At 41.4% G+C, this 27,166-nt stretch overlaps 1 protein-coding gene across 2 annotated transcripts in view; it reads right to left on the reverse strand.

Moving 5' to 3' along the window:
• The window catches only part of LOC126177116 (solute carrier family 22 member 7-like), a 287,762-nt gene that overhangs the window by 11,514 nt on the left and 249,082 nt on the right, over window positions 1-27,166 (reverse strand). The window contains exon 8 of one of the 2 annotated variants that reach the window (XM_049924385.1): window positions 15,284-15,387. The exons of the other annotated variant lie outside the window; for it this stretch is intronic. Within the exon in view, the coding sequence (XP_049780342.1) occupies window positions 15,284-15,387 (104 nt within the window). The remainder of the gene's footprint in view (window positions 1-15,283; window positions 15,388-27,166) is intronic. 2 annotated transcript variants of the gene reach the window in all.

Below are 27,166 nucleotides of genomic sequence, written 5' to 3' on the forward strand. Positions count from 1 at the left end.
GTAGACATGCTACACCGCGACCATCATGCCGCCGAAGCTGACATCTCGTGGCGAAGTTGTTAAGTATCCTGACCGCAGCGCCACCTGGCCATAGATAAGCGAACTTCGACGACAACGTCTATACAGATTACACTGGGTATCCAGCAATGCATCAGCCAAGTTGCCGCATGGAACAAGCCATTGGCACCGACAGCGGCGGCGGCGACTAGAGGTGGCAAAAAATAACTCTTAGAAATAACCGGTTACTGAGAAGTAACAGTTACTGCTATAACCGCTCACCTGATACTGGCAGTTATTTCAATAACTGCCAATAGTGCCTCGCGGCATCTGTTGACCCGAAGATCATACTATGCTTTCGTGTCAACTCATTGGAGATCTGGCTATGAAGGACAGGGATAGACCATTTTGAGGGCGTTCTCTGGGTCATGGAAATAACTGTGAGACTGCGCGCCATCTGTTAATAGAACTGTGTACTATTTCATGCGCCATCACTACTTTCAGCACAAACAGTTAAATGAAGTTAATGTAAGAGTGGTGGCTAACAGGGGCTGCAGTACACGCATTGACATGTACAGTCGTTCCGTTGAGCCACCACCTTATTTGTCAATTTAGTTTGGGCAGGTAGTGCAAATACAGTTAGCATAAGGAATTAGAGCGACTGGAAATAACTATGATGTCGAGATTTATCTCTGATAGTTATTGTTAGTCACTCACAGTTCTCGTTCTCTGGAAGTAAACGGCTACCAGTACAGGTAATGTGGAAGTTAGTAACTGTGTTCCTGACTCCAGTTGAAGGTCATACAACCATGTAATATTTGCAGAGAGGATAGTTACTGGAATGAACAGATACTTTCATATTGCTATGGAAATAGCCAGTGGCCATCGGAGAGGAGAAAGTATAGCATAAAACATTTGAATATAATACTTATTATCCTCATCATTTGTCAGGAGATTGTTAAAATACATGAATGTATTACAGTAAACTGGAGTTGCTAATGTTTACAGGATTAATACACTGCCAGAAAAAAAACATAGTTATGCACATTTAATAAATTTATCAGCTACAGGTACCTGATCTTGACTGCTGTGACCAAGTGCTGTCAAAACTGAAACATAGCAGAATTTTTACTTAAGCTGGTCTAACAGTCCCTGTTAAGATATCATCTATAGAGTAGAACGAGTTGCCTATCAAAAAGTCTTTCAAACTCTCTGTAAACAGTGCTTGATCTCAAACCAAGTTTTTATTGGTTGCTGACTTGTTAGCAATTTATTGAAACTGTGTGTTCCTGAATATTGGACCCCTTTTTGGACCAAGGTAAGTGATTTTAGGTCTTTATGTAGATCATTGTTTGTATTCCTAGTACTGATATTATGTATTCAGCTGTTGATTCGAAATACTTGCAACAAATTTCATTAAGGAATAAATATATTAGGAAGCAGTGGTTAGAATACAAAGTTCCTTAAACAGATTTCTACATGTTGTTCTTGAATTTATACCACAAATGATTTTTATTATACAATTTTACATGCTAAAAACTTTTGCTCAGTTTGATGAGTTACCCCAGAATATGATCCCTTATGACATAATAGAATGAAAGTATACAGCTTTTTTATTTTTATATTTAGGTCTCCTACATCTGACATTCTCACTGCAAATACAGACTTGTTTAGGCGTTTCAGCAATTCTGTGGTATGCCGTTCCCAACTGAATTAATTATTGAGTTGTAATCCCAGAAATTTAACACTGTCAAACTTTTCACACACATGTTGTAGCTGGAGAAATCGAGCAGTTTTCCAAATCTCAACTAAAACTTGGATAGCGTAGAGGAGAAAACGAATCTATCACATTACGTATATTTTTGTATTTTATTACAAGGCCATGCACTTATTCTATTAAGTAAACAGCACAAGAAATTGAGCTTTGAATTCAACCTGCATTATTCAGCTTATTTATTACTTCATACTTAAAAATGCACATTGTTAACATTTAACTTAAACAGTGCTGTGGCGAAGTTCTGCGATTTCTGCTGCAGCTGTGAGGATAATATTTATAATAGCTACTGATAACGTACATACATATGATATGAAACACTAATAATCGTTCAAACATCAAGTGAAATCTACCGCAGTTAATTAGCTAAGGTTATGACATGATTCGTACAACATTCCTGCCATTTCGCTCTACTCGCAGTTATACTGATAAGGAAACGGATGGATTCCACTTGTGTCATTATTTAACTGTAACCCCATCGGAGTATTCAGTAGTGAAAAATAACTTTAAAGTTATTTATAACTGTTATAATAACGGTTTTAAAAATATAACTGGAACTGTGATAACAGTTACTCCAGCTACCAGTTAACACAGCACGCAATGAATATTGAATTCCGCAGCAAGTATTAGCGTCGTGCAATGAGTCGAAACAACCTGCTGGCGCAATAATAGTTTAATTAGGCTATCTGCAGAGCATATAATCACATTTTGTAATGCTACAAGAATTGTATAGTAATTTTTCCTTCCATTTCGGTATTTTCTGGCTCTGCAGTAGTTTGTCTATGTACACATATATTTTTTATGTTTTCACCAGCAAGACAGTGGCAAATAGATTTTAAGACTTATGCTGTAGCATTAATTGTTGATTGCAGGTTTCATATGTTAATTGGCGGTGTTATTTGATTTTTAATGCTTTGGCGTGAGGTGATGAATGTTACCATTGGTGTTTAATTCAGATAAGTTGGTGAAGTTTTTTATATATCCAGTGCAAAAAGGTATTGTTTCTGTTTTGAGCTAGTTGAAGTACTGCTGTCATTATTTTGTTTTAATTGTCAGGTGGTCGAGAGTCTTAGGTTACACAAGGGTTAATTTATAGTGTTGCCTGTATGTAATGTATGTAACCAAACATGTCTACTGAAATCAAACAGGAGATTCTGGAGGTAGAATCTGGGAAGAAGGAGATAGGACAGGAGGTTAGAGTTGATTCAGGAATCAGTGGCTGTGGATTATCAAAAGAAAGCCCATTACCTCATTCCACCAATTACCTCAAGATACCAATTACCTGTAGTAAACATTGTAGTGGGCAGACAGCAAGATGTGCTACTGGCGATATTAGAAAAGATTGATGCCAAGATTGAAGCCGCCAATTGGAAAATGGAGGACACTAAGCAGAAGACCAAGGAACACAGTAAAATGACCCAAGAAAATACTGAAGCCACTGATAAGGAAATCAGAGCCACCAATCAGAAAATCGAGGAAACCAACAGAAAAACCCAAAAAAAGATTGACATCGTCAATGAGGAAATTCAGATGACACTACAAGAACATGAAAATTTTAAGAGAGAATTACAGAATTATAAAGAATAGGTGAGGAAAGACTGCAAGGAGGGAGAAGGCAGATTCCAGCAGAGCATAAACCTGCTCCAAAAATGCAAAGAAGATGGGAGAAGAGATAACTGAGAAAGCCCATGAAGAGGTTCAAAAAGGTAAAGAAGAATTAGGGGGAAAGATCGAAGAGCTAATGCAAAAGCAACAGCAATGTTAAGTAGCTATTTAGAGAGTAGGCAACAAACAGACTGAATTAGCTCAAAATATACAAAGCGCAGTAAGAGTGCACAGGGGAGAAGATAACAGGAGGATTGCATAGGACATACAACATTTACAAGGCGAAATCCAACAATTAGAAACGAAAACTGAGGAGATTGACAGAAAAATTGGTTATGCAACACTAGCTATAGGAGAAGGTAAAGTGATAACCTTAATGTGTGGTGATAATCGTCATCCACAAGTTCATGTGGGACAAAAATATAAGCCAAAGGGAGTGCTGCACCCGAAGATTTATATGAAATGGTTGAGAGACATTTTTCCAACACATTTTCGAGACAAAGACAAAATTCAGTTTGCAATAGATAGAATGGAAGATGAAGCTTTTACATGGGGAGTGAAGAAAATAGAGATAGTTAGTAGTTATGAGCAATCTGAAGGACAATTTCTAAAGAAGTACTGGTCAAAGAGCCATCAGCGTGCAATACTGGAGAACCTGCTCCATTGCAAGTCTCTGAATAACTGGACTTCAGAGTACCCCTTAAATGTTGAAATAATGATTTCTGCAACTAAGAGAAGATTAAGTCAGAGGAGGCAAGAAACTTTGTCCAGAAGTCTGATTAAAGATAGAGAAGCCCTGATGAAGATGCTAGAGCACACATGTGGGTAAGAGAATAATCAAGCAGGTGAGCAGGGCCAAAAAGAAGACAATTACCAATGGAATCAGTTTAATAATCAATCGTTCAACTGAGGAAGAGGAGACTATCATGGAAGTAGGGGCCATGGAAATCGAAATCAGTTCCAAGGCATTTCCAGAAGAGATGAAAATACAAGGGAATATAAAAGAGAAGGTGGCAAACGAAGAAATAGTGAGGCCTAAGATCAGGAGGAAAGGAAAAAGTAAACTAGACTGCACTCCTGATGAGGTCCAATCGTAGTCAGTATAAAGATGTATGGGCTATATGTTGATGTCTTAGTTGACACCAGGAGTGAAGAGTGTGCTATATCTCAAAATCTATATGAACAGATACTAAATACTAACGCCAGTTTACGAAGTTTTCCCGGAAATGGTGTCCAAATTGCAAATGCTGTAGGTGCCAAAAGTAAGCCCATTAAAATAAGCATTGACTGGGTTTGAAGTAGAGGGAGAAGTAGATAAAGCGACATTTTTGGTGGTACCATATCTTAACATGGGAGTTATTTTAGGAACTGACTGGCTAAATGAAGTAGAAGCATTCATAAATTTCGATGAATGCACAGTGAGTGTAAAAGGATGGGAGGGAGGAAGGGGAGAACTGACCTTGGTAGAAAGTTAGAAGTCAGAAGAGTTCTGACAAGTGAATTTGTGTTATGCGGTGGGGCCTACAGAAGAACAACTGGATGATGAGCAAGTATTGATATTCTACAAGGGATTAGCACAAGCAGATAAACCTAGTGAAGATGGTATGGGCAAGAAACTAGAATATGTGACACATTTGGCTGAAGAGATTCGGGAGAGGTTACCAGAGATCTCACATAAGCACAGCAAAGTTTTCTCTCAGTGGCGAGGAATCATGAAAGGAGTAGAATATAAATTGAAAATTAAGGAACACAAGCCTTTCAAAACAATGCTCCATCCCTCAGGCTAAATGGTAAGCAGTAGAAGAGGAAATACAAAGAATGCTTGACCTTTGGGTTATTGAGAGAACCAAGACCAATACAATAGTCCATTATTTGTGGTAGACAAGAAAGATGGGAAAGTGAGAATAGTTGTGGATGCATGTACAGTAAATAAAATCATTGAACCAGATCAAGACAAGCCAAAAACGAAGAATTAATTCAAAGGGTTAGGGGTGCAAAGATTGACTTGCCCACAGGATACTGGTAAATACCTCTGACCTCTGAGTCATGTCAGTATACTGCCTTCATGTAAGCTGGCAGAAGATATCATTTTAGAGTATAGCCATCTACATCTACATCCATACTCCGCAAGCCACCTGACGGTGTGTGGCGGAGGGTACCTTGAGTAACATATCGGTTCTCCCTTCTATGTTCAGAAAGATTGTCAGTATGCCTCTGTGTGGGGTCTAATCTCTCTGATTTTATCCTCATGGTCTCTTTGCGAGATATACATTGATGGGAGCAATATACTCCTTGACTCCTCCGTGAAGGTATGTTCTCGAAACAAAAGCCTGTACCAAGATACTGAGAGTCTCTCTTGCAGAGTCTGTAATGCTCTCACGATTACTAAATGAACCTGTAACGAAGCGCACTGCTCTCTTTTGGATCTTCTCTATCTATTCTATCAACCCTATCTGGTACAGATCCCACACCGGTGAGCAGTATCCAACCAGTGGGCGAACAAGTGTACTGTAACCTACTTCCTTTGTTTTCGGACTGCATTTCCTTAGGATTCTTCCAATGAATCTCAGTCTGGCATCTGCTTTACTGACGATTGATTTTAAATGGTCATTCCATTTTAAATCATTCCTAATGCCTACTCCCAGATAATTTATGGAATTAACTGCTTCCAGTTGCTGACATGCTATATTGTAGCTAAATGATAACAGGATCTTTCTTTCTATGTATTTGCAGGACATTACACTTGTCTACATTTAGATTCAATTGCCATTCCCTGCACCATGCGTCAATTTGTTGCAGATCCTCCAGAATTTCAATACAATTTTTCATTGTTACAACCTCTTAATATACTACAGCATCATCCGCAATAGCCTTGGTGAACTTCTGATGTTATTCACAAGGAAATTTATATATATTGTGAATAGCAATGGTCCTACGACACTCCCCTTTGGCACACCTGAAATCATTCTTACATCAGAAGACTTCTCTCCACTGAGAATGACGCGCTGCATTCTATTATCTAGGAACAATTGGTCTGATAGTCCATATGCTCTTACTTTGTTCATTAAATGACTGTGGGGAACTGTATCAAACGCCTTGCGGAAGTCACGAAACACGGCATCTACCTGGGAACCCGTGTCTGTGGCCCTCTGTGTCTCCTGAATGAATAGCGCGAGCTGAGTTTCACACGATCGTCTTTTTCGAAATCGATGTTGATTCCTACAGAGTAGATTTCTAGTCTCCAGAAAAGTCATTATACTCGAAAATAATACGTGTTCCAAAATTCTACAACTAATCGACGTTAGAGGTATAGGTCTATAGTTCTGCACATCTGTTCGACGTCCCTTCTTGAAAACGGGGATGACCTATGCCCTTTTCCAATCTTTTGGAACGCTATGTTCTTCTAGAGACCAACGGTACACCGCTGCAAGAAGGGAGGCAAGTTCCTTTGCGTACTGTGAGTAAAATCAAACTGGTATCCCATCAGGTCCAGCGGCCTTTCCTCTTTTGAGCGATTTTAATTGTTTTTCTATCCCTCTTTCATCTATTTTGGTATCTACCATTCTATCATCTGTGTGACAATCTAGAGAAGGAACTACAGTGCAGTCTTCCTCTGTGAAACGGCTTTGGAAAAAGACATTTAGTATTTCGGCCTTTAGTCTGTCATCCCCTGTTTCAGTACCACTGTGGTCACAGAGTGTCTGGACATTTTGTTTTGATCCACCTACCGCATTGACATAAGACCAAAATTTCGTAGGATTTTCTGCCAAGTCAGTACATAGAGCTTTACTTTTGAATTCCTTGAACGCCTCTCGCATAACCCTCCTCACACTACATTTTTCTTCGTGTAATTTTCGTTTGTCTGCAAGGCTTTGGATATGTTTACGTTTGCTGTGAAGTTCCCTTTGCTTCCGCAGCAGTTTTCTGACTCGTTTGTTGTACCATGGTGACTCTTTTCCATCTCTAACGATCTTGCTTGGCACATACTCATCTAACGCATATTGTACGATGGTTTTGAACTTTGTTCACTGATCCTCAGCACTATATGTACATCTGTACTTGAGATAGAACTTCTGTGTTGAGCCATCAAGTACTCTGAAATCTGCTTTTTGTCACTTTTGCTAAATAGAAAAATCTTCCTACCTTTTTTAATAGTTCTATTTATGGCTGAAATCACCGATGCTGAAACCGCTTTATGATAGCTGTTTCCCTGTTCTGCATTAACTGTTACAAATACACTCCTGGAAATTGAAATAAGAACACCGTGAATTCATTGTCCCAGGAAGGGGAAACTTTATTGACACATTCCTGGGGTCAGATACATCACATGATCACACTGACAGAACCACAGGCACATAGACACAGGCAACAGAGCATGCACAATGTCGGCACTAGTACAGTGTATATCCACCTTTCGCAGCAATGCAGGCTGCTATTCTCCCATGGAGACGATCGTAGAGATGCTGGATGTAGTCCTGTGGGACGGCTTGCCATGCCATTTCCACCTGGCGCCTCAGTTGGACCAGCGTTCGTGCTGGACGTGCAGACCGCGTGAGACGACGCTTCATCCAGTCCCAAACATGCTCAATGGGGACAGATCCGGAGATCTTTCTGGCCAGGGTAGTTGACTTACACCTTCTAGAGCACGTTGGGTGGCACGGGATACATGCGGACGTGCATTGTCCTGTTGGAACAGCAAGTTCCCTTGCCGGCCTAGGAATGGTAGAACGATGGGTTCGATGACGGTTTGGATGTACCGTGCACTATTCAGTGTCCCCTCGACGATCACTAGTGGTGTACGGCCAGTGTAGGAGATCGCTCCCCACACCATGATGCCGGGTGTTGGCCCTGTGTGCCTCGGTCGTATGCAGTCCTGATTGTGGCGCTCACCTGCACGGCGCCAAACACGCATACGACCATCATTGGCACCAAGGCAGAAGCGACTCTCATCGCTGAAGACGACACGTCTCCATTCGTCCCTCCATTCACGCCTGTCGCGACACCACTGGAGGCGGGCTGCACGATGTTGGGGCGTGAGCGGAAGACGGCCTAACGGTGTGCGGGACCGTAGCCCAGCTTCATGGAGACGTTTGCGAATGGTCCTCGCCGATACCCCAGGAGCAACAGTGTCCCTAATTTGCTGGGAAGTGGCGGTGCGGTCCCCTACGGCACTGCGTAGGATCCTACGGTCTTGGCGTGCATCCGTGCGTCGCTGCGGTCCGGTCCCAGGTCGACGGGCACGTGCACCTTCCGCCGACCACTGGCGACAACATCGATGTACTGTGGAGACCTCACGCCCCACGTGTTGAGCAATTCGGCGGTACGTCCACCCGGCCTCCCGCATGCCCACTATACGCCCTCGCTCAAAGTCCGTCAACTGCACATACGGTTCACGTCCACGCTGTCGCGGCATGCTACCAGTGTTAAAGACTGCGATGGAGCTCCGTATGCCACGGCAAACTGGCTGACACTGACGGCGGCGGTGCACAAATGCTGCGCAGCTAGCGCCATTCGATGGCCAACACCGCGGTTCCTGGTGTGTCCGCTGTGCCGTGCGTGTGATCATTGCTTGTACAGCCCTCTCGCAGTGTCCGGAGCAAGTATGGTGGGTCTGACACACCGATGTCAATGTGTTCTTTTTTCCATTTCCAGGAGTGTAGTTTGGGTCTGTTTGTCACCAGAAGGTCTAATATGTTATCGCCACGAGTCGGTTCTCTGTTTAACTGCTCAAGTTAGTATTCAGATAATGCACTTAAAAAATTTTACTGGATTCTTTGCCCCTGCCACCTGTTATAAACGTTTGAGTCTCCTAGTATATATCTGGTAAATTAAAATATCCACCCAAAACTATAACATGGTCGGAAAATCTACTCGAAATATTTTCCAAATTTTCCTTCAGGTGTTCTGCCACAACAGCTGCTGAGGCAGAGGGCCTATAGAGATATCGAATTGCCATGTTTGAGCCTGCTTTAACCGTTACTTGCCGGCCGAAGTGGCCGTGCGGTTAAAGGCGCTGCAGTCTGGAACCGCAAGGCCGCTACGGTCGCAGGTTCGAATCCTGCCTCGGGCATGGATGTTTGTGATGTCCTTAGGTTAGTTAGGCTTAACAAGTTCTAAGTTCTATGGGACTAATGACCTCAGCAGTTGAGTCCCATAGTGCTCAGAGCCATTTTTTAACCGTTACTTTCACCCAAAGTATTTCACATTTCGGACCTCCGTCAATTTCCTTTGATACTATTGCACTTTTTATCGCTATAAACACGTCTCCCCCTTCACTATCCATCCGTTCTCTGAGGTATATATTCCAAGCCATTTGGGCTTAATGTATCAGTCTTGGAATTTGTTACAGCATTGGACAATATTTTGGGTGAAGAATTACTTAAGAAGTTTACTGTTAACGTAGATCATATATTAATTGCAACTGAGACATGGGAAGAACATTTAGAGACACTCGAGGGAGTCTTGCAGGCGTTTGAGAAAGCTGGGGTAACTGCAAACTTGGGTAAGTCAGAATTTGGTAAATGCCAGATAAAATTCTTGGCTTCATAATTACGGAAGGGTGTATTTATCCTGATCCAAGTAAACTTGAGACAATTAGGCAATTTCCAGACCTTAAAAAAAGGCAACTGAGAGCATTCTTCGGTGTCTGTGAGTTCTATCGAAAATTCCTGAAAGAACCTGTACTCACTGCCCCCAAATTGAGAACACTTACTAAAGCCAAAATGACCTGGCATTGGAATGATGAATGTCAAGAAGAATTTCAAAGGATTAAAGAAGCATTGTGTAATGCAGATATCTTATGCCATCCTGATTTCTCTAGAGACTTTTATTTGGGAGTGGGTAGCTCAGATTATGGACTAGGCATACATTTAAACCAGATCGAGAAAGAAGGAGAGACCGAGGTTATAAAGCAGAAGCTTGAATGCATGGAAAAGGAGATACAGCAGTACGGAGGAAGGGGCACTGTCTATTGTGTGGGCTTTTAAGCGATTTCGTTATTATCTAATAGGATGACATGGAAAGGTGGTCACGGTCCACAAAGCCCTAACATTCTTAATCACAAGTAAATTGAAACACAACTGCTTGATAAAATTGCATTGCAAGATCATGAATGCAAAGTGATATACAAGCCAGGTAAGTCATGTACCGTACCTGATGCATTATCAAGGCAGCCACTCGATTCTTGGGGAACAGGTGTGAGAGGACCAGAAGACGGAGAAGTTTAGGTAAATTTAGTGAAGGGAGTACAGCATGAAGATTTGTGAAGAGGTTCTTGAGGAACATACGTAGAGAGCAGAACAAGAACGAAAATACTGAAATTAATCAAGAATAAGTATAGATGAGCTGGTAAAGAAAAGAATAGGACATACTGTTATATCCACCAGGGTATACAAGGGGAAAAGAGAGGATGAAGAGAGCTGGAGACTATGTATACCAGAGCATATAATAGACAAGTTAATCTGGTACACACATTATAGCAATGCCCATTATGGACCTAAGAAATGCCTTGAGAAACTGAAATTGGACAGCATCTTCAACAAAATGGGAAGGCATATAGGCTTATGCAAGTTGCTGAGCGTTTGTGACACCTGGCAGAAAACTAAAACTACCACTGTTCAACATAAAGGTTACTTGCATCCAGTCATACCAGAATCAATTAGCGGCATCGTGGCATTGGACCTGTTCAGTCCCTTGTCTGTGGCAAAAGGAAATTACACCCAAATTCTAGTTGCAGAAGAATTAGTATCTAAATTTGTGAAGTTTTATCCATTAAAGAAAGCAACCAGCAAGGTCATCATTTATAAGTTTGAAAAATATCACAAAAATATCACTTTAGCGATGTATGTACACTGAAACAAATCCTAAGTGATAATGGATCCCAATTCCGATCCAAGAAGTGGGGAGAAATGTTGAATAGGCAACAAATAGAACAGATCGCCACCTGTAGATACAAACTGGTTTCGAACCAGGCCGAACAGATAATGGAGTTAAATCGTTTGTCTCTGACCTATTGTCACAAGAAACACGGTACTTGGAAGCAATACCTGGAAGAATTCGAGTGTATTTGGAACCACCTTACACATGATTCGAAAGGATTTAAAAAATGGTTCAAATGGCTCTGAGCACTATGGGACTTAACATCTATGGTCATCAGTCCCCTAGAACTTAGGACTACTTAAACCTAACTAACCTTAGGACATCACACAACACCCAGTCATCACGAGGCAGAGAAAATCCCTGACCCCCCCCCCCCCCCGGGAATCGAACCCGGGAACCCGGGCGTGGGAAGCGAGAACGCTACCGCATGACCACGAGCTGTGGACAAAGGATTTACACCGTGCGAAATCTTACTTAATCAGGAACCTGACTGTTTTTTGTGAGTTGGTGGAATATCCACAAGAAGATAACCTAATTTTGGAAAGGAAACTTGAACTAGTAGAAATCAACCATGAGAGAGAATGTGAAAACGAGACAGGAAAGACATGATAAATCGGTGAAACCTGTAAGCTACAGGGCAGGAGACCTAGTGTTGGTGAAAGTGCATGCTAAATCGAAGAAGATAGATTCCGAAATACATAAATTTAACTATGTATATGAGGGCCTATATAGAATTATCAAGATCGAACACCACAATACTGTGGAGTTGGAATATGCTCAAACCGATGGAGTGCATGGCAAGGAACATATTGAAAATATAAAGAGCTACTATCCATGTGAGGATCGGGGCAATCTGAAGGAGATAAGTAATCAGGACGATGAAGTAGGGCCTAGACAGGCACAAACGTAAGTGTGTATGGATGATTTTGGTTATTATGTGTGTTTGGAGAATAAAGATCTTGAGAACTGGTGTTCAAGTGTCAGTTGTAGTCTTTTATTTACTATATTTGTTTCTATTCTGGGTTATTGGTTTTCATGATGACAAAAGACTTAACCATATTTAAGGGATGAATTGCATGTAAGAACTGAGACATAGTTATCCTTTATAGTGTGAGAATATTGTAGAGTGTATTAATATGACCTAGATATGGAGCATTCTATGAACTGTGGGAATAACAGACGCTCAAAAGCAGGAAACACAATTTGTAACAAATGAGAAAGATATTTCTTTAGAGATTTATCTTGTGATGACCACACTAACGATAGATTTATATATACATTTGTGAGTAGAGATGAAATTATTGTCATTTATCTGCATTTGTATTAAGTAAGTTTTAGTCTAATTAGAGATTGTTGTTTCCTGTGATGTGTGGTGCTAATATAGTAGGATTTTCATTGTATTTTGGATAGCAAACCTCACAGAGATGAACCAAAATGAAAATAGTTTCGTTACAATATGATTCAATAGACATCCAGCGTTGTATAGTTAATAAATTGTGATAGTGAGGCGTTTTGTTATAGTCTATATGTGATAGTATTGTTTCAACAAATTACAATTTTTAGTTGTGTCATTCGTATAGTTTGTAATTGAGCTGTAATCTGTTTTGTAGGGGCAGTTTACAACCGGAGTCAGAAGATTTACCATTCAGTTTGTAAATTTCATTGTTCTTGAATGTACATATTTAATCACTTTCTATCACTGTTAACTCTGTCTATGTTCTTTTCTATCTCCAGTTTCAAAGATGTCCATTTGGCATTTGGGGGAAGGTGGGGATGTAAGGGATGAACCGCCCCTTACGTATGAAGAAAAGTAGGTACTATCCATAGTCGAGAGCCGAATGCACCAGAAAGTAGTCAGTGTTGAGACTCTGAAACAGTAAGTTGTTGACTGCGAAACGAGCAGGGCGGATTTCGGCAGGACGGCCGACCGCATTTACAATTGTTTAATGGCGGTGTGTCACCCAACACCGTGAGCGTGACCTCCAACAAATACAAAAAAATGGCTCTGAGCACTATGGGACTCAACTGCTGAGGTCATTAGTCCCCTAGAACTTAGAACTAGTTAAACCTAACTAACCTAAGGACATCACAAACATCCATGCCCGAGGCAGGATTCGAACCTGCGACCGTAGCGGTCTTGCGGTTCCAGACTGCAGCGCCTTTAACCGCACGGCCACTTCGGCCGGCCCAGGAAATACAGAAATGGCATTGACTGAGTGACGTGTTGGTATGTTTAAGCGTTCATTTGTGTACCGTGATTACACAAATAACCGCACCGGGCACCAACGATTTGGATTGCAGTGAGGATTGCACAGTCAGTGCTACAAAAAGCATATTGGCATGTGACGATATTAATAGGCGGCCTGTGATGAGTTAACTATTATTATTTTGTCAGGTGAAGGGAGTAACTGCGTCATCTGTGCTGTTTAGACAAAATATATGGAACCTTAAGAACAAAGTATGTACCAATTATTGCTGCCTGACATCCTTATTAACTTTGTTAGAGTTGATACAAAACAACTCCCATTCAAATATTAACTGATCAGCCTTTATCAGTTGCACACAGTCAGATTATTCTAAACTGTTAGGCTATCATCCCCAAGACAATAATGAAGAGTTCAAAAAGGGAATGTTTCAAACAAAGCACAGTTTTCATAAAATTTTACTAGTCATTGATTGTTATTGGTGACCACTATGGTAACTAACACCATTGCATTCCAAGTTAACATCTTTTGTGTTCATGTCACACTTGTTTTTCACATGTCAGCTAGCACAGGTGGATTTTGTCAAGTTGCTGTTTTGTCTTTGACACACAATATTCAGGTGATTTCAATGACGTTACAGTCAAAAATTTTGCTCATTTTTGGAGCTGGCGACCGTTTTATTCTGCAATTTAAATTCATTCAAAGCATATTATAGCATTTAAAATTATGGCTAACTACAAAGATATTTTAATTTATTACCACTTTTTTACAGTTCGATCATTGTTTACATAGTAATAAACACTCTTGCAATAGCAATCAGATTGTACCTGTCTGTACTCTATCACTAAGCATTGATCATCAGATTCGATACCTTGTTTCCACCAACAGTGGAATCTTATAGGCAAATGTCAGAATTAAAACTGATCGGGTGTAACATCAAGCACCAGCACGTCAATCTAGAATGACACAGCAGAGAGGATTGTGAGACGACATCAGCCATTAGCACGCTCACTAGGGTGACACAGTGACAGGAGCAGCCCCTACATGAAGAGAGTATAAGCGCCACTCTGCATAGCTACAGCCTCACTAGAAGACGGGCCATGATCCATACGATTAGCCGTGACTTGTGATCTACACAAATTGCTTGCATGGGATTTGCAAATAATCAATGTCTTTCGATATATATACGTGTCGCCAATTGCTTGCGACACCTCTTTGTGACAAAGGCAACGTTAAGTACTGTCAATTTAATTTACTGTAGTAAACTCCATTAATAAGATTTGCTTGAGTTGATGTCTAGGTATCCGAGAACACAGCTTCCTAGGCACCCTGTATTAGACAAATGGGTGGACACGACAGAAACCTTACATGCGCAGTACAGTATAGATACGTTATAAGCTGACACATCACATACAGCGCTGTCAACTGCTGTTGTGCTGCTTCTGCGTTCCACCTACACACACTGCCCATGTGACAGTGGCCGCACCATGGCATTGGTAACTGTATTGCTGTATGGAGGCATCAGTCAATAAATAAAGTGCAGATTGCTTGTGCATTGGTAACTCCACGACCGCCACACTACTGGAGAAAACATCAGACATGCAGCACTGTAGTCAGAAGTTGTCACCTGGTGACAAAAATATTTTTGGTCATTTTTAGCTCTGAATAGACTGCAAGGAAATTACGAAGGTTTCACAAGTTTCGTGACACCTTCGCCTTCCCCTTTAACTAGAAATTTGAAGAGGCTGCAGATAATGTGTACCACCCATAAGCTGCTAGGTTCTAGTAGAACAAAGACGAGTTGGAAAATTGTTTGGTAAGTCACCTGGCAACAATGAGGATTACTGTGTTCCTGAAGACATTCCAGCTGGAGAAGATGCCGAGGAAGCCCCTCCTGTCTGTCTTGCTCTTGGCCACGGTCTGGATCACCTGCAAGGCGAACGGGGGTACCGTGGAGCCGTTGGTGGCTGCTATGCGACGCACAACGGCCAGCGCCTCCTGCTCGCGACCCCTGCACGCCAGCCAGCGTGGAGACTCGGGAAACCAACTGTCACAAAAAAAGTACAAGTCTCCTGTAAGTACTAATCACAGTAGTAGTTGTAGTAGTAGTAGAATATTGGTCCACTTATCAGCTTTACAACAATATTAGAGCTGTCAGCTTAATACTCGAAACAAATTAAGCTTAATAGGGAAACGAATGTTCCATTATGAGACACACACACCCATATATGATTATATATATATATATATATATATATATATATATATATATATATATATATATATATACACACTCCTGGAAATTGAAATAAGAACACCGTGAATTCATTGTCCCAGGAAGGGGAAACTTTATTGACACATTCCTGGGGTCAGATACATCACATGATCACACTGACAGAACCACAGGCACATAGACACAGGCAACAGAGCATGCACAATGTCGGCACTAGTACAGTGTATATCCACCTTTCGCAGCAATGCAGGCTGCTATTCTCCCATGGAGACGATCGTAGAGATGCTGGATGTAGTCCTGTGGAACGGCTTGCCATGCCATTTCCACCTGGCGCCTCAGTTGGACCAGCGTTCGTGCTGGACGTGCAGACCGCGTGAGACGACGCTTCATCCAGTCCCAAACATGCTCAATGGGGGACAGATCCGGAGATCTTGCTGGCCAGGGTAGTTGACTTACACCTTCTGGAGCACGTTGGGTGGCACGGGATACATGCGGACGTGCATTGTCCTGTTGGAACAGCAAGTTCCCTTGCCGGTCTAGGAATGGTAGAACGATGGGTTCGATGACGGTTTGGATGTACCGTGCACTATTCAGTGTCCCCTCGACGATCACCAGTGGTGTACGGCCAGTGTAGGAGATCGCTCCCCACACCATGATGCCGGGTGTTGGCCCTGTGTGCCTCGGTCGTATGCAGTCCTGATTGTGGCGCTCACCTGCACGGCGCCAAACACGCATACGACCATCATTGGCACCAAGGCAGAAGCGACTCTCATTGCTGAAGACGACACGTCTCCATTCGTCCCTCCATTCACGCCTGTCGCGACACCACTGGAGGCGGGCTGCACGATGTTGGGGCGTGAGCGGAAGACGGCCTAACGGTGGACCGTAGCCCAGCTTCATGGAGACGGTTGCGAATGGTCCTCGCCGATACCCCAGGAGCAACAGTGTCCCTAATTTGCTGGGAAGTGGCGGTGCGGTCCCCTACGGCACTGCGTAGGATCCTACGGTCTTGGCGTGCATCCGTGCGTCGCTGCGGTCCGGTCCCAGGTCGACGGGCACGTGCACCTTCCGCCGACCACTGGCGACAACATCAATGTACTGTGGAGACCTCACGCCCCACGTGTTGAGCAATTCGGCGGTACGTCCACCCGGCCTCCCGCATGCCCACTATACGCCCTCGCTCAAAGTCCGTCAACTGCACATACGGTTCACGTCCACGCTGTCGTGGCATGCTACCAGTGTTAAAGACTGCGATGGAGCTCCGTATGCCACGGCAAACTGGCTGACACTGACGGCGGCGGTGCACAAATGCTGCGCAGCTAGCGCCATTCGACGGCCAACACCGCGGTTCCTGGTGTGTCCGCTGTGCCGTGCGTGTGATCATTGCTTGTACAGCCCTCTCGCAGTGTCCGGAGCAAGTATGGTGGGTCTGACACACCGGTGTCAATGTGTTCTTTTTTCCATTTCCAGGAGTATATATATATATATATATATATATATATATATATATATATATATATATACAGGGTGATTCAAAAAGAATACCACAACTTTAGGAATTTAAATCTCTGCAACGACAAAAGGCAGAGCTAAGCACTATCTTTCGGCGAATTAAGGGAGCTATAAAGTTTCATTTAGGTGTACATTTGTTCGCTTGATGCGCTGTTGACTAGGCGTCAGCGTCAGTTCATGCTAAGATGGCGACCGCTCAACAGAAAGCTTTTTGTGTTATTGAGTACGGCAGAAGTGAATCGACGACGGTTGTTCCGCGTGCATTTCGAACGAAGTATGGTGTTAAACCTCCTGATAGGTGGTGTATTAAACGTTGGTATAAACAGTTCACAGAGAATGGGTGTTTGTGCAAAGGGAAAAGTTCTGGACGGCCGAGAACGAGTGATGAAAATGTAGCACGCATCCAGCAAGCATTTGTTCGCAGCCCAGGAAAATCGACTCGCAGAGCTAGCAGAGAGCTGCAAATTCCACAACCAACTGTATGGAGAGTCCTACGAAAAAGGTTAGTTATGAAACCTTATCGTCTGAAATTGGTTCAAGCACTGTCTGCAGCTGATAAGATTAAAAGAATCGATTTCTGTGATTTTATCCTTGCTCAAATGGAAACAGATGAATCTTTCGTTTTAAAGATTGTGTTTAGTGATGAAGCAACTTTCCACACTAACGGGAAAGTCAACTGTCACAATGTCTGTATATGGGGCACTGAGAATCCGCGGGAAACAACTCAGTATGAACGTGACTCGCCTAAGGTGAACGTTTTCTGTGCCATTTCAGCCAATAAAGTTTTTGGTCCCTTTTTATTCGAAGGTGCTACTGTAACTGGACTATAGTATCTGGAGATGTTAGAAAATTGGCTGTTCCCTCAGCTCGAACAAGAAGCACAACAATTCATATTTCAGCAGGATGGAGCGCCACCACATTGGCACTTATCTGTCTGTAACTACCTGAACGTCAACTACCCGAGGCGATGGATCGGCCGCCAGGCAGCCCGTGACAGAGCATTTCATCACTGGCCTCCAAAAAGCCCTGATCTTACCCCCTGCGATTTTTTCTTATGGGGGTATGTTAAGGATGTGGTGTTTCGGCCACCTCTCCCAGCCACCATTGATGATTTGAAACGAGAAATAACAACAGCTATCCAAACTGTTACGCCTGATATGCTACAGAGAGTGTTGAACGAGTTGGAGTATCGGGTTGATATTGCTCGAGTGTCTGGAGGGGGCCATATTGAACATCTCTGAACTTGTTTTTGAGTGAAAAAAAAACCTTTTTAAATAATCTTTGTAATGATGTATAACAGAAGGTTATATTATGTTTCTTTCATTAAATACACATTTTTAAAGTTGTGGTATTCTTTTTGAATCACCCTGTATATTCCAATTCACCTTACATCTTACAATTTTCGTTATTCCTATGCACTTCAATCTTTGAATCTTTGTAACTCTGAAAAGCTGAGTAGATATTCCTGAGTAATAAAATGTATATTCAGATGAGGAAGTAGTGATGGGAACAATTGAATCAAAGGAATCGATTCAGTTGGTTGTTGGAAAACAATGCATTGCATTTTGAGTGTGAACATTCCATTGTTATGCCACTATTTAACCATTATTGTAGACTCAACTCTGTTATCACTTGTCGTCACCGTTGTTGTCATCCTGACATCTGATTTTTGTTGAGTGCATTGACTAACTATTAGTTTGAATCTTCATCCACGTTTATGAAGAGGCATTTTATTAATAGTGAACTCTGTGTTTGGATCAGAATTCCGAAATGCTCAGTGGTGTGAGGATGGAATAAACCTTATGACTGATTAGAAAATGATCCTCAAGGCAAACTCAGTGAGACTTAAAACCTCCGCAAAGGTGATTCATAGTCTGAACCTATAGTAATTAAAAATACGAATAAAATTAACAAATACTTGTCGCAAATAAAAGCTTCCAACAACTGAAGTATATGTTTTATGTTCACGTCACTTCAGCATGTACCAAAATAGGATGATTGGTGATAGGTGCAAACCAGAGGAAATAGAGTTTCAGTAAATTAAAATAAAAATTGATTTTTCATTTGGTTCAACGCAAATTTATCTTGTAGCACCAGTCGTTAGCCAATTAAAACCACCCAAATATCCATATTTAACACCAGAAGGACGAAAAATGCATATTTAAGTAAATGAATACATAAATTTTAAAAATGCTGCATTTTAAGAAATATACTTTTTATTCAGCTTTCCTTGAGATAAATTACATTATTTTTCTCTAAAGTAGTTGGCAAAACTAGTTGTGATTCATGTATAACCGAAAAGAATGCACATAAAATCTCTCAAACACAGAGACTGACTGAAAACATTAATATGGCTGATGGAACCATCAGAGACTTGTCAGTCGGCTGTCTCACATTAAGTGAAATAACTCAGAGTGAAAACACTGATACAGCTTACAAGGTCGCAGAGACTACATTCAATTATTGGTTGTTTCGTTTGACTGAAAAAAACGACTGAACAAAAAAAAGTTGACTGGACAATCGGTTGTTAAAACCAGTTGGTTGTCCCCTAACTACGAGGAAGAAGAAAAATTATTACAATTATCACACAGATCTGCATGTAACATTTTCCAATAAGAATCTGTATTATAGAATGTATATTGTAGAATGAAGTGGGTATTGTATTATAAATATGTGTTACATTTTTACAAACGGTTGTTCTATGTTGTCTAAATAACCCATTAAGGTATAATAGGAATTATTTAACAAATGATCTATAAATGTCATATAAAAATTGTTAAAGTTAAATGTGACTCTTGTCCTGTGATGATAGACAGATTGTTGGTGTGATACTTACAAAAATTTTCCTCAGTGTGCATAATAATAGGTTCTAAGCTATCATGTTCAACAATCAGAAGAACACACACATCGCGCTAGTGACTGATATGCTACCGAAATGTCGCAGACAGTTTAAGATAATCAGATGTTTTGTCTGTTGTACGGATCGACAGACTGACAGAACCAATCGACAAACGGCCACCAAGACAGTGCAATAGAGCTGACAGAACTTGAGAAATCGAGAAATCGGAGTCTAAACCTGTCAGGGCCAATAAAAAGCAGAGTGCTCAACATAGCACAGCATGCCTTTGCTGGAAACCTTATCAGTAAACGCCCCAGTCGGAACTGACGTGTGGAATAAAGGCATACTCGCAGAGGCCCACAATTGGATCAGACACTCACTGAGCTGGACACAGCCAGCAAAACTGCATTTAATCTGATGGGACGGTGAACCAGTGAGTGACGCTAGATTCCCAACCCTCCGGGACCAGGCGTAACATTCTTCCAGGACAGTTTTAGCCCATCAAACACAACTTTCACACTTGTTGCCTAGGCACCTCACGCCTACATCAGACAAACGATACTTGAAATCATATGGACTAGATAGTGCGACTGCATTTCGGTCACACTGCTATCTGTAAGATAAATATTTCTTTTAAAATACAATTAAAGGGTTTTTACACATTACAGTTTGTGAAATAATTACAAAATGATAAATTTTTATGTTTTATATTGAAAGGACGGGGACCAGAGCGACCACCTTTAGCGAAAACCAGCGCCCGCTAGAAGACACTATTTTCGACCACTATTAATGTAAATGTAAAAAGAAAAGTATAAAAAAGTTCTATGAATTGAACTTTTACGATCACCTTTTGGTGTTGCAGTTCTTCTTATTCCCGTGCTTGCTAAGAAAGTTGGATAACGAATTCCTCTTTATGCAAGCTACCTTTGGAGTTTTGTTTTACCCAGACATGTTCACCGCTTTTTGTGCTATCTTCAGTGGATTATTTTGTTTCCTTTCTCACATGAAGCTATCGAATGTTAACGTTGGTAGCAGTGAGTCTGCTACACAATCTGCAACTTGTCATGGCTTTGATGTTTTTGTCCCCTTTGTTTGTGGTGTGGTAACATGCTGATATCTACCACTTTTGTCATTTCACAGGAATTTTCTGCGATTTTTCGAACTTGCTCAGTATTTTCGCCGCCATACTAAGTTGTAGATTGTGTAGCAGCATAAATATTCAATAGCTTCATGTAAGAAATAAAATAAAGTAACCCACTGAAGATAGCACAAAAAAATGTTGAAACATGTCTTGGTAAAACATAACTCCAAAGGTGTCTTCATAAAACGAAATTCCTCATCGAATAAACTTTTACAATATTCAGTTACCGTTTATGTTTCGTCCCTAAAGCTTGTTTCTAGTTTTACTTAACATGGATCACGAAAGCAGAACATTGTTACTGAGTTTATAATACTGCAAAATCTAAAAATAAATATTTTATCTTGCAAACGTGAAGAACTTAAATTATATGAACAACGTATTTCACCAAATATTCAGTTTTTGTCTTTGAGAAAAGTAAAACTCAAAAAGTGAAATAAGAGTGTTATTATAAGTTAAGAGATCCATAACGCCAAAGAGCATAAGATAGGGCTAATCGTCTGCGTATTATGGAAGTACCTGAAGCACAAAATATTGACAAAGGTTCAAACAGTACAAATTTTATTTAAAGAAAGGAAACGGTTGTACATCAGAGCAGACTAAATCAGAGACTACAAATTATCAATTTAATAATTTTTTTGAATTTGAACAACATCTCTGGGATTAATTATAAAACACAGCACTTTAGTACCGAAAAGAAAGCACTGCTCTGATGCTTTTTTTATTATGTCATACTACAAATTGTAAAACTATCGTAATTGTAATAAAAATTATCAGCTAACAAAGAAATACATACTGTAGCCAACCCCCCCATGAACCATGGACCTTGCCATTGGTGGGGAGGCTTGCGTGCCTCAGCGATACAGATAGCCGTATCGTAGGTACAACCACAACGGAGGGGTATCTGTTGAGAGGCCAGACAAACGTGTGGTTCCTGAAGAGGGGCAGCAGCCTTTTCAGTAGTTGCAAGGGCAACAGTCTGGATGATTGACTGATCTGGCCTTGTAACAATAACCAAAACGGCCTTGCTGTGCTGGTACTGCGAACGGCTGAAAGCAAGGGGAAACTACGGCCGTAATTTTTCCCGAGGGCATGCAGCTTTACTGTATGATTAAATGATGATGGCGTCCTCTTGGGTAAAATATTCCGGAGGTAAAATAGTCCCCCATTCGGATCTCCGGGCGGGGACTACTCAAGAGGATGTCGTTATCAGGAGAAAGAAAACTGGCGTTCTACGGATCGGAGCGTGGAATGTCAGATCCCTTAATCGGGCAGGTAGGTTAGAAAATTTAAAAAGGGAAATGGATAGGTTAAAGTTAGATATAGTGGGAATTAGTGAAGTTCGGTGGCAGGAGGAACAAGACTTCTGGTCAGGTGACTACAGGGTTATAAACACAAAGTCAAATAGGGGTAATGCAGGAGTAGGTTTAATAATGAATAGGAAAATAGGAGTGTGGGTAAGCTACTACAAACAGCATAGTGAACGCATTATTGTGGCCAAGATAGATACGAAGCCCACACCTACTACAGTAGTACAAGTTTATATGCCAACTAGCTCTGCAGATGACGAAGAAATTGAAGAAATGTATGATGAAATAAAAGAAATTATTCAGATAGTGAAGGGAGACGAAAATTTAATAGTCATGGGTGACTGGAATTCGAGTGTAGGAAAAGGGAGAGAAGGAAACGTAGTAGGTGAATATGGATTGGGGCTAAGAAATGGAAGAGGGAGCCGCCTGGTAGAATTTTGCACAGAGCACAACTTAATCATAGCTAACACTTAGTTTAAGAATCATGATAGAAGGTTGTATACATGGAAGAACCCTGGAGATACTAAAAGGTATCAGATAGATTATATAATGGTAAGACAGAGATTTAGGAACCAGGTTTTAAATTGTAAGACATTTCCAGGGGCAGATGTGGACTCTGACCACAATCTATTCGTTATGACCTGTAGATTAAAACTGAAGAAACTGCAAAAAGGTGGGAATTTAAGGAGATGGGACCTGGATAAACTGAAAGAACCAGAGGTTGTACAGAGTTTCAGGGAGAGCATAAGGGAGCAATTGGCAGGAATGGGGGAAAGAAATACAGTAGAAGAAGAATGGGTAGCTTTGAGGGATGAAGTAGTGAAGGCAGCAGAGGATCAAGTAGGTAAAAAGACGAGGACTAGTAGAAATCCTTGGGTAACAGAAGAAATATTGAATTTAATTGATGAAAGGAGAAAATATAAAAATGCAGTAAATGAAGCAGGCAAAAAGGAATACAAACGTCTCAAAAATGGGATCGACAGGAAGTTCAAAATGGCTAAGCAGGGATGGCTAGAGGACAAATGTAAGGATGTAGAGGCTTATCTCACTAGGGGTAAGATAGATACTGCCTACAGGAAAATTAAAGAGACCTTTGGAGATAAGAGAACCACTTGTATGAACATCAAGAGCTCAGATGGAAACCCAGTTCTAAGCAAATAAGGGAAAGCAGAAAGGTGGAAGGAGTATATAGAGGGTCTATACAAGGGCGATGAACTTGAGGACAAAATTATGGAAATGGAAGAGGATGTAGATGAAGACAAAATGGGAGATACGATACTGCGTGAAGAGTTTGACAGAGCACTGAAAGACCTGAGTCGAAACAAGGCCCCCGGAGTAGACAACATTCCGTTGGAACTACTGACGGCCTTGGGAGAGCCAGTCCTGACAAAACTCTACCATCTGGTGAGCAAGATGTATGAAACAGGCGAAATACCCTCAGACTTCAAGAAGAATATAATAATTCCAATCCCAAAGAAAGCAGGTGTTGACAGATGTGAAAATTACCGAACAATCAGTTTAATAAGCCACAGCTGCAAAATACTAACACGAATTCTTTACAGACGAATGGAAAAACTGGTAGAAGCCGACCTCGGGGAAGATCAGTTTGGTTTCCGTAGAAATGTTGGAACACGTGAGGCAATACTGACCTTACGACTTATCTTAGAAGAAAGATTAAGGAAAGGCAAACCTATGTTTCTAGCATTTGTAGACTTAGAGAAAGCTTTTGACAATGTTGACTGGAATACTCTCTTTCAAATTCTAAAGGTGGCAGGGGTAAAATACATGGAGCGAAAGGCTATTTACAATTTGTACAGAAACCAGATGGCAGTTATAAGAGTCGAGGGACATGAAAGGGAAGCAGTGGTTAAGAAGGGAGTAAGACAGGGTTGTAGCCTCTCCCCGATGTTATTCAATCTGTATATTGAGCAAGCAGTAAAGGAAACAAAAGAAAAATTCAGAGTAGGTATTAAAATCCATGGAGAAGAAATAAAAACGTTGAGGTTCGCCGATGACATTGTAATTCTGTCAGAGACAGCAAAGGACTTGGAAGAGCAGTTGAATGGAATGGATGGTGTCTTGAAGGGAGGATATAAGATGAACATCAACAAAAGCAAAACGAGGATAATGGAATGTAGTCGAATTAAGTCGGGTGATGTTGAGGGTATTAGATTAGGAAATGAGACACTTAAAGTAGTAAAGGAGTTTTGCTATTTGGGGAGCAAAATAACTGATGATGGTCGAAGTAGAGAGGATATAAAATGTAGACTGGCAATGGCAAGGAAAGCGTTTCTGAAAAAGAGAAATTTGTTAACATCGAGTATAGATTTAAGTGTCAGGAAGTCATTTCTGAAAGTATTTGTATGGAGTGTAGCCATGTATGGAAGTGAAACATGGACGGTAAATAGTTTGGACAAGAAGAGAATAGAAGCTTTCGAAATGTGGTGCTACAGAAGAATGCTGAAGATTAGATGGGTAGATCACATAACTAATGAGGAAGTATTGAATAGGATTGGGGAGAAGAGAAGTTTGTGGCACAACTTGACCAGAAGAAGGGATCGGTTGGTAGGACATGTTCTGAGGCATCAAGGGATCACCAATTTAGTATTGGAGGGCAGCGTGGAGGGTAAAAATCGTAGAGGAAGACCAAGAGATGAATACACTAAGCAGATTCAGAAGGATGTAGGTTGCAGTAGGTACTGGGAGATGAAGAAGCTTGCACAGGATAGAGTAGCACGGAGAGCTGCATCAAACCAGTCTCAGGACTGAAGACCACAACAACAACAACACTGTAGCCAAATATATGTGCAAGAAATATGATGTTCGAGGTTCGCCAACATATGGTATCGTAAAACAAGGCGTATCATGGTAACTATCAAGTGATCCATCCTAGGAAAGAAACTGGTCTAGATGGAATTCAAACCCATCTCGTAAGTACATCATTATAATATTTTACAGACATCAAGATTGCTGTCCTCAAACATTCGTATTACCTTGCACGTTGGAAACTGGGCAAGGTCCTGATATTCAGTAAGTCAGGGAAAGACGACTCCATCCCATAAAGTTAGAAGCTCATCATCCTGCTGAGCTCTTTCAGTAGTGTTGTTGAGCAAATAATTCAGAAAATTCTCAGTGGCACTGCATCAGTAACCTGAGCCCAGACAAACTCCAATTCCAGAATCACCTCGCCACAACACAATTTCTCTGCACAACACGCGACAATAATAAGAAAGAACCAGAGGCACTGTTTTCCTTGACCGCCGAACGTATTAGCCATAACAGCTCTATGAGCAAACTCGCTAGAATTCCGCACAGGTTCATATGTGCCACGCACTCACAGGGGCTTCAAGAGATTCGGGGTAAACAATCAACACCACATGGTAAACAGGAGGGAGCACCTCATGGCAATGTACTGGAGTTCCACGCGTTAAGCCTCCACGACAATGTGATAGTAGCCATCCACACCAATGACATAGCTAGCCTGGCACAGTACTGGAAATTACCAAACATCATCTCAGCTTACAGACAGGATTGAAAACTCTCAGGCATTCGTTGGAGAAATGGTGAGTTTAGTAAGTGGAAGTTAATTCTGCTTACAAGCAGACTGCACCCCCTCCCCTCCCACACACACACACACACACACACACACACACACACACATATATATATATATATGTACAAGCACAAACAGTGTAGATAAATCACATTACACAAACATTTTTCTCTGAGAATTAGCTACCTTGGCGTTAAGTTCGACTGGAGGAAATTGAAACCAGAGTTTAAGTCAGATTCTTCTAATTCCACCCAATGCTCAACTGCCAAAGTGCACTGAATGGCAGCATGGCTAGTACATGTATGTAACTCTCATTATAAGGCTGATGACGTACGTAGGAGCAGTCTGGGAATACCGAACACCAACAGATCTTCAGCCCCTGCAATTGATTAATCAATGTCCCACGACACACACACACACACACACACACAACAATGGACCTCTCGACTGTACAGGGATATGAGACACTCCAAAGCTCTACGTAGCTCGCTATGTGCTTCGCATCACACCTTTCTACTGTACATGCTTCTCTTACAAATAATCTGTGGTCAACTTCTGTTCTTGGACAAGACACGCTGACTAAACACAAGCTGTACAATTTCGTCATCCTTTGTTCAGTCATCTCAAAAACATAAAATTTTAATATTCATTGCATCTTTACACATCCCCATGTATCGTTTATTTTGCGTGTATTACCTGAAGAAGAAGAATAGTATAAAGCAACTGAGGGCAGCAAACGAGAGGGAATAGTTCCAATTGGGCAGCCCCCAAGACACCAGACCAGCAAGCATCATTCCAACGGCCATGCTGCAGAACGCATAGCGGTTGACTGCGGTGCGGTGCTTGATATCAGTCAGCTCCAAACCTGAAACACGAGAAATCATCCTCAAATGCTTTCAGTATTACGTATCAAATAACACAGACTTCACTTCAAAAATGTTTCGGAGGATATTCTATAGTGCACTCGCAGGACAGAGACTATAGCACTGTGTATACTTCCACAATAAATAACTTTTAATGAAAGCCTAAAACTGTAAACGAGCAGTGTTTGCTAGGCCAAGGCACTTTTTCTACTCCATTGTGGTACGAATGGTGTTGTTGTTGATGTTGTCATCAGTCCAGA

The sequence above is a fragment of the Schistocerca cancellata genome, chromosome 3 (assembly GCF_023864275.1).
Source record: "Schistocerca cancellata isolate TAMUIC-IGC-003103 chromosome 3, iqSchCanc2.1, whole genome shotgun sequence".
Lineage (NCBI taxonomy): Eukaryota > Metazoa > Arthropoda > Insecta > Orthoptera > Acrididae > Schistocerca > Schistocerca cancellata.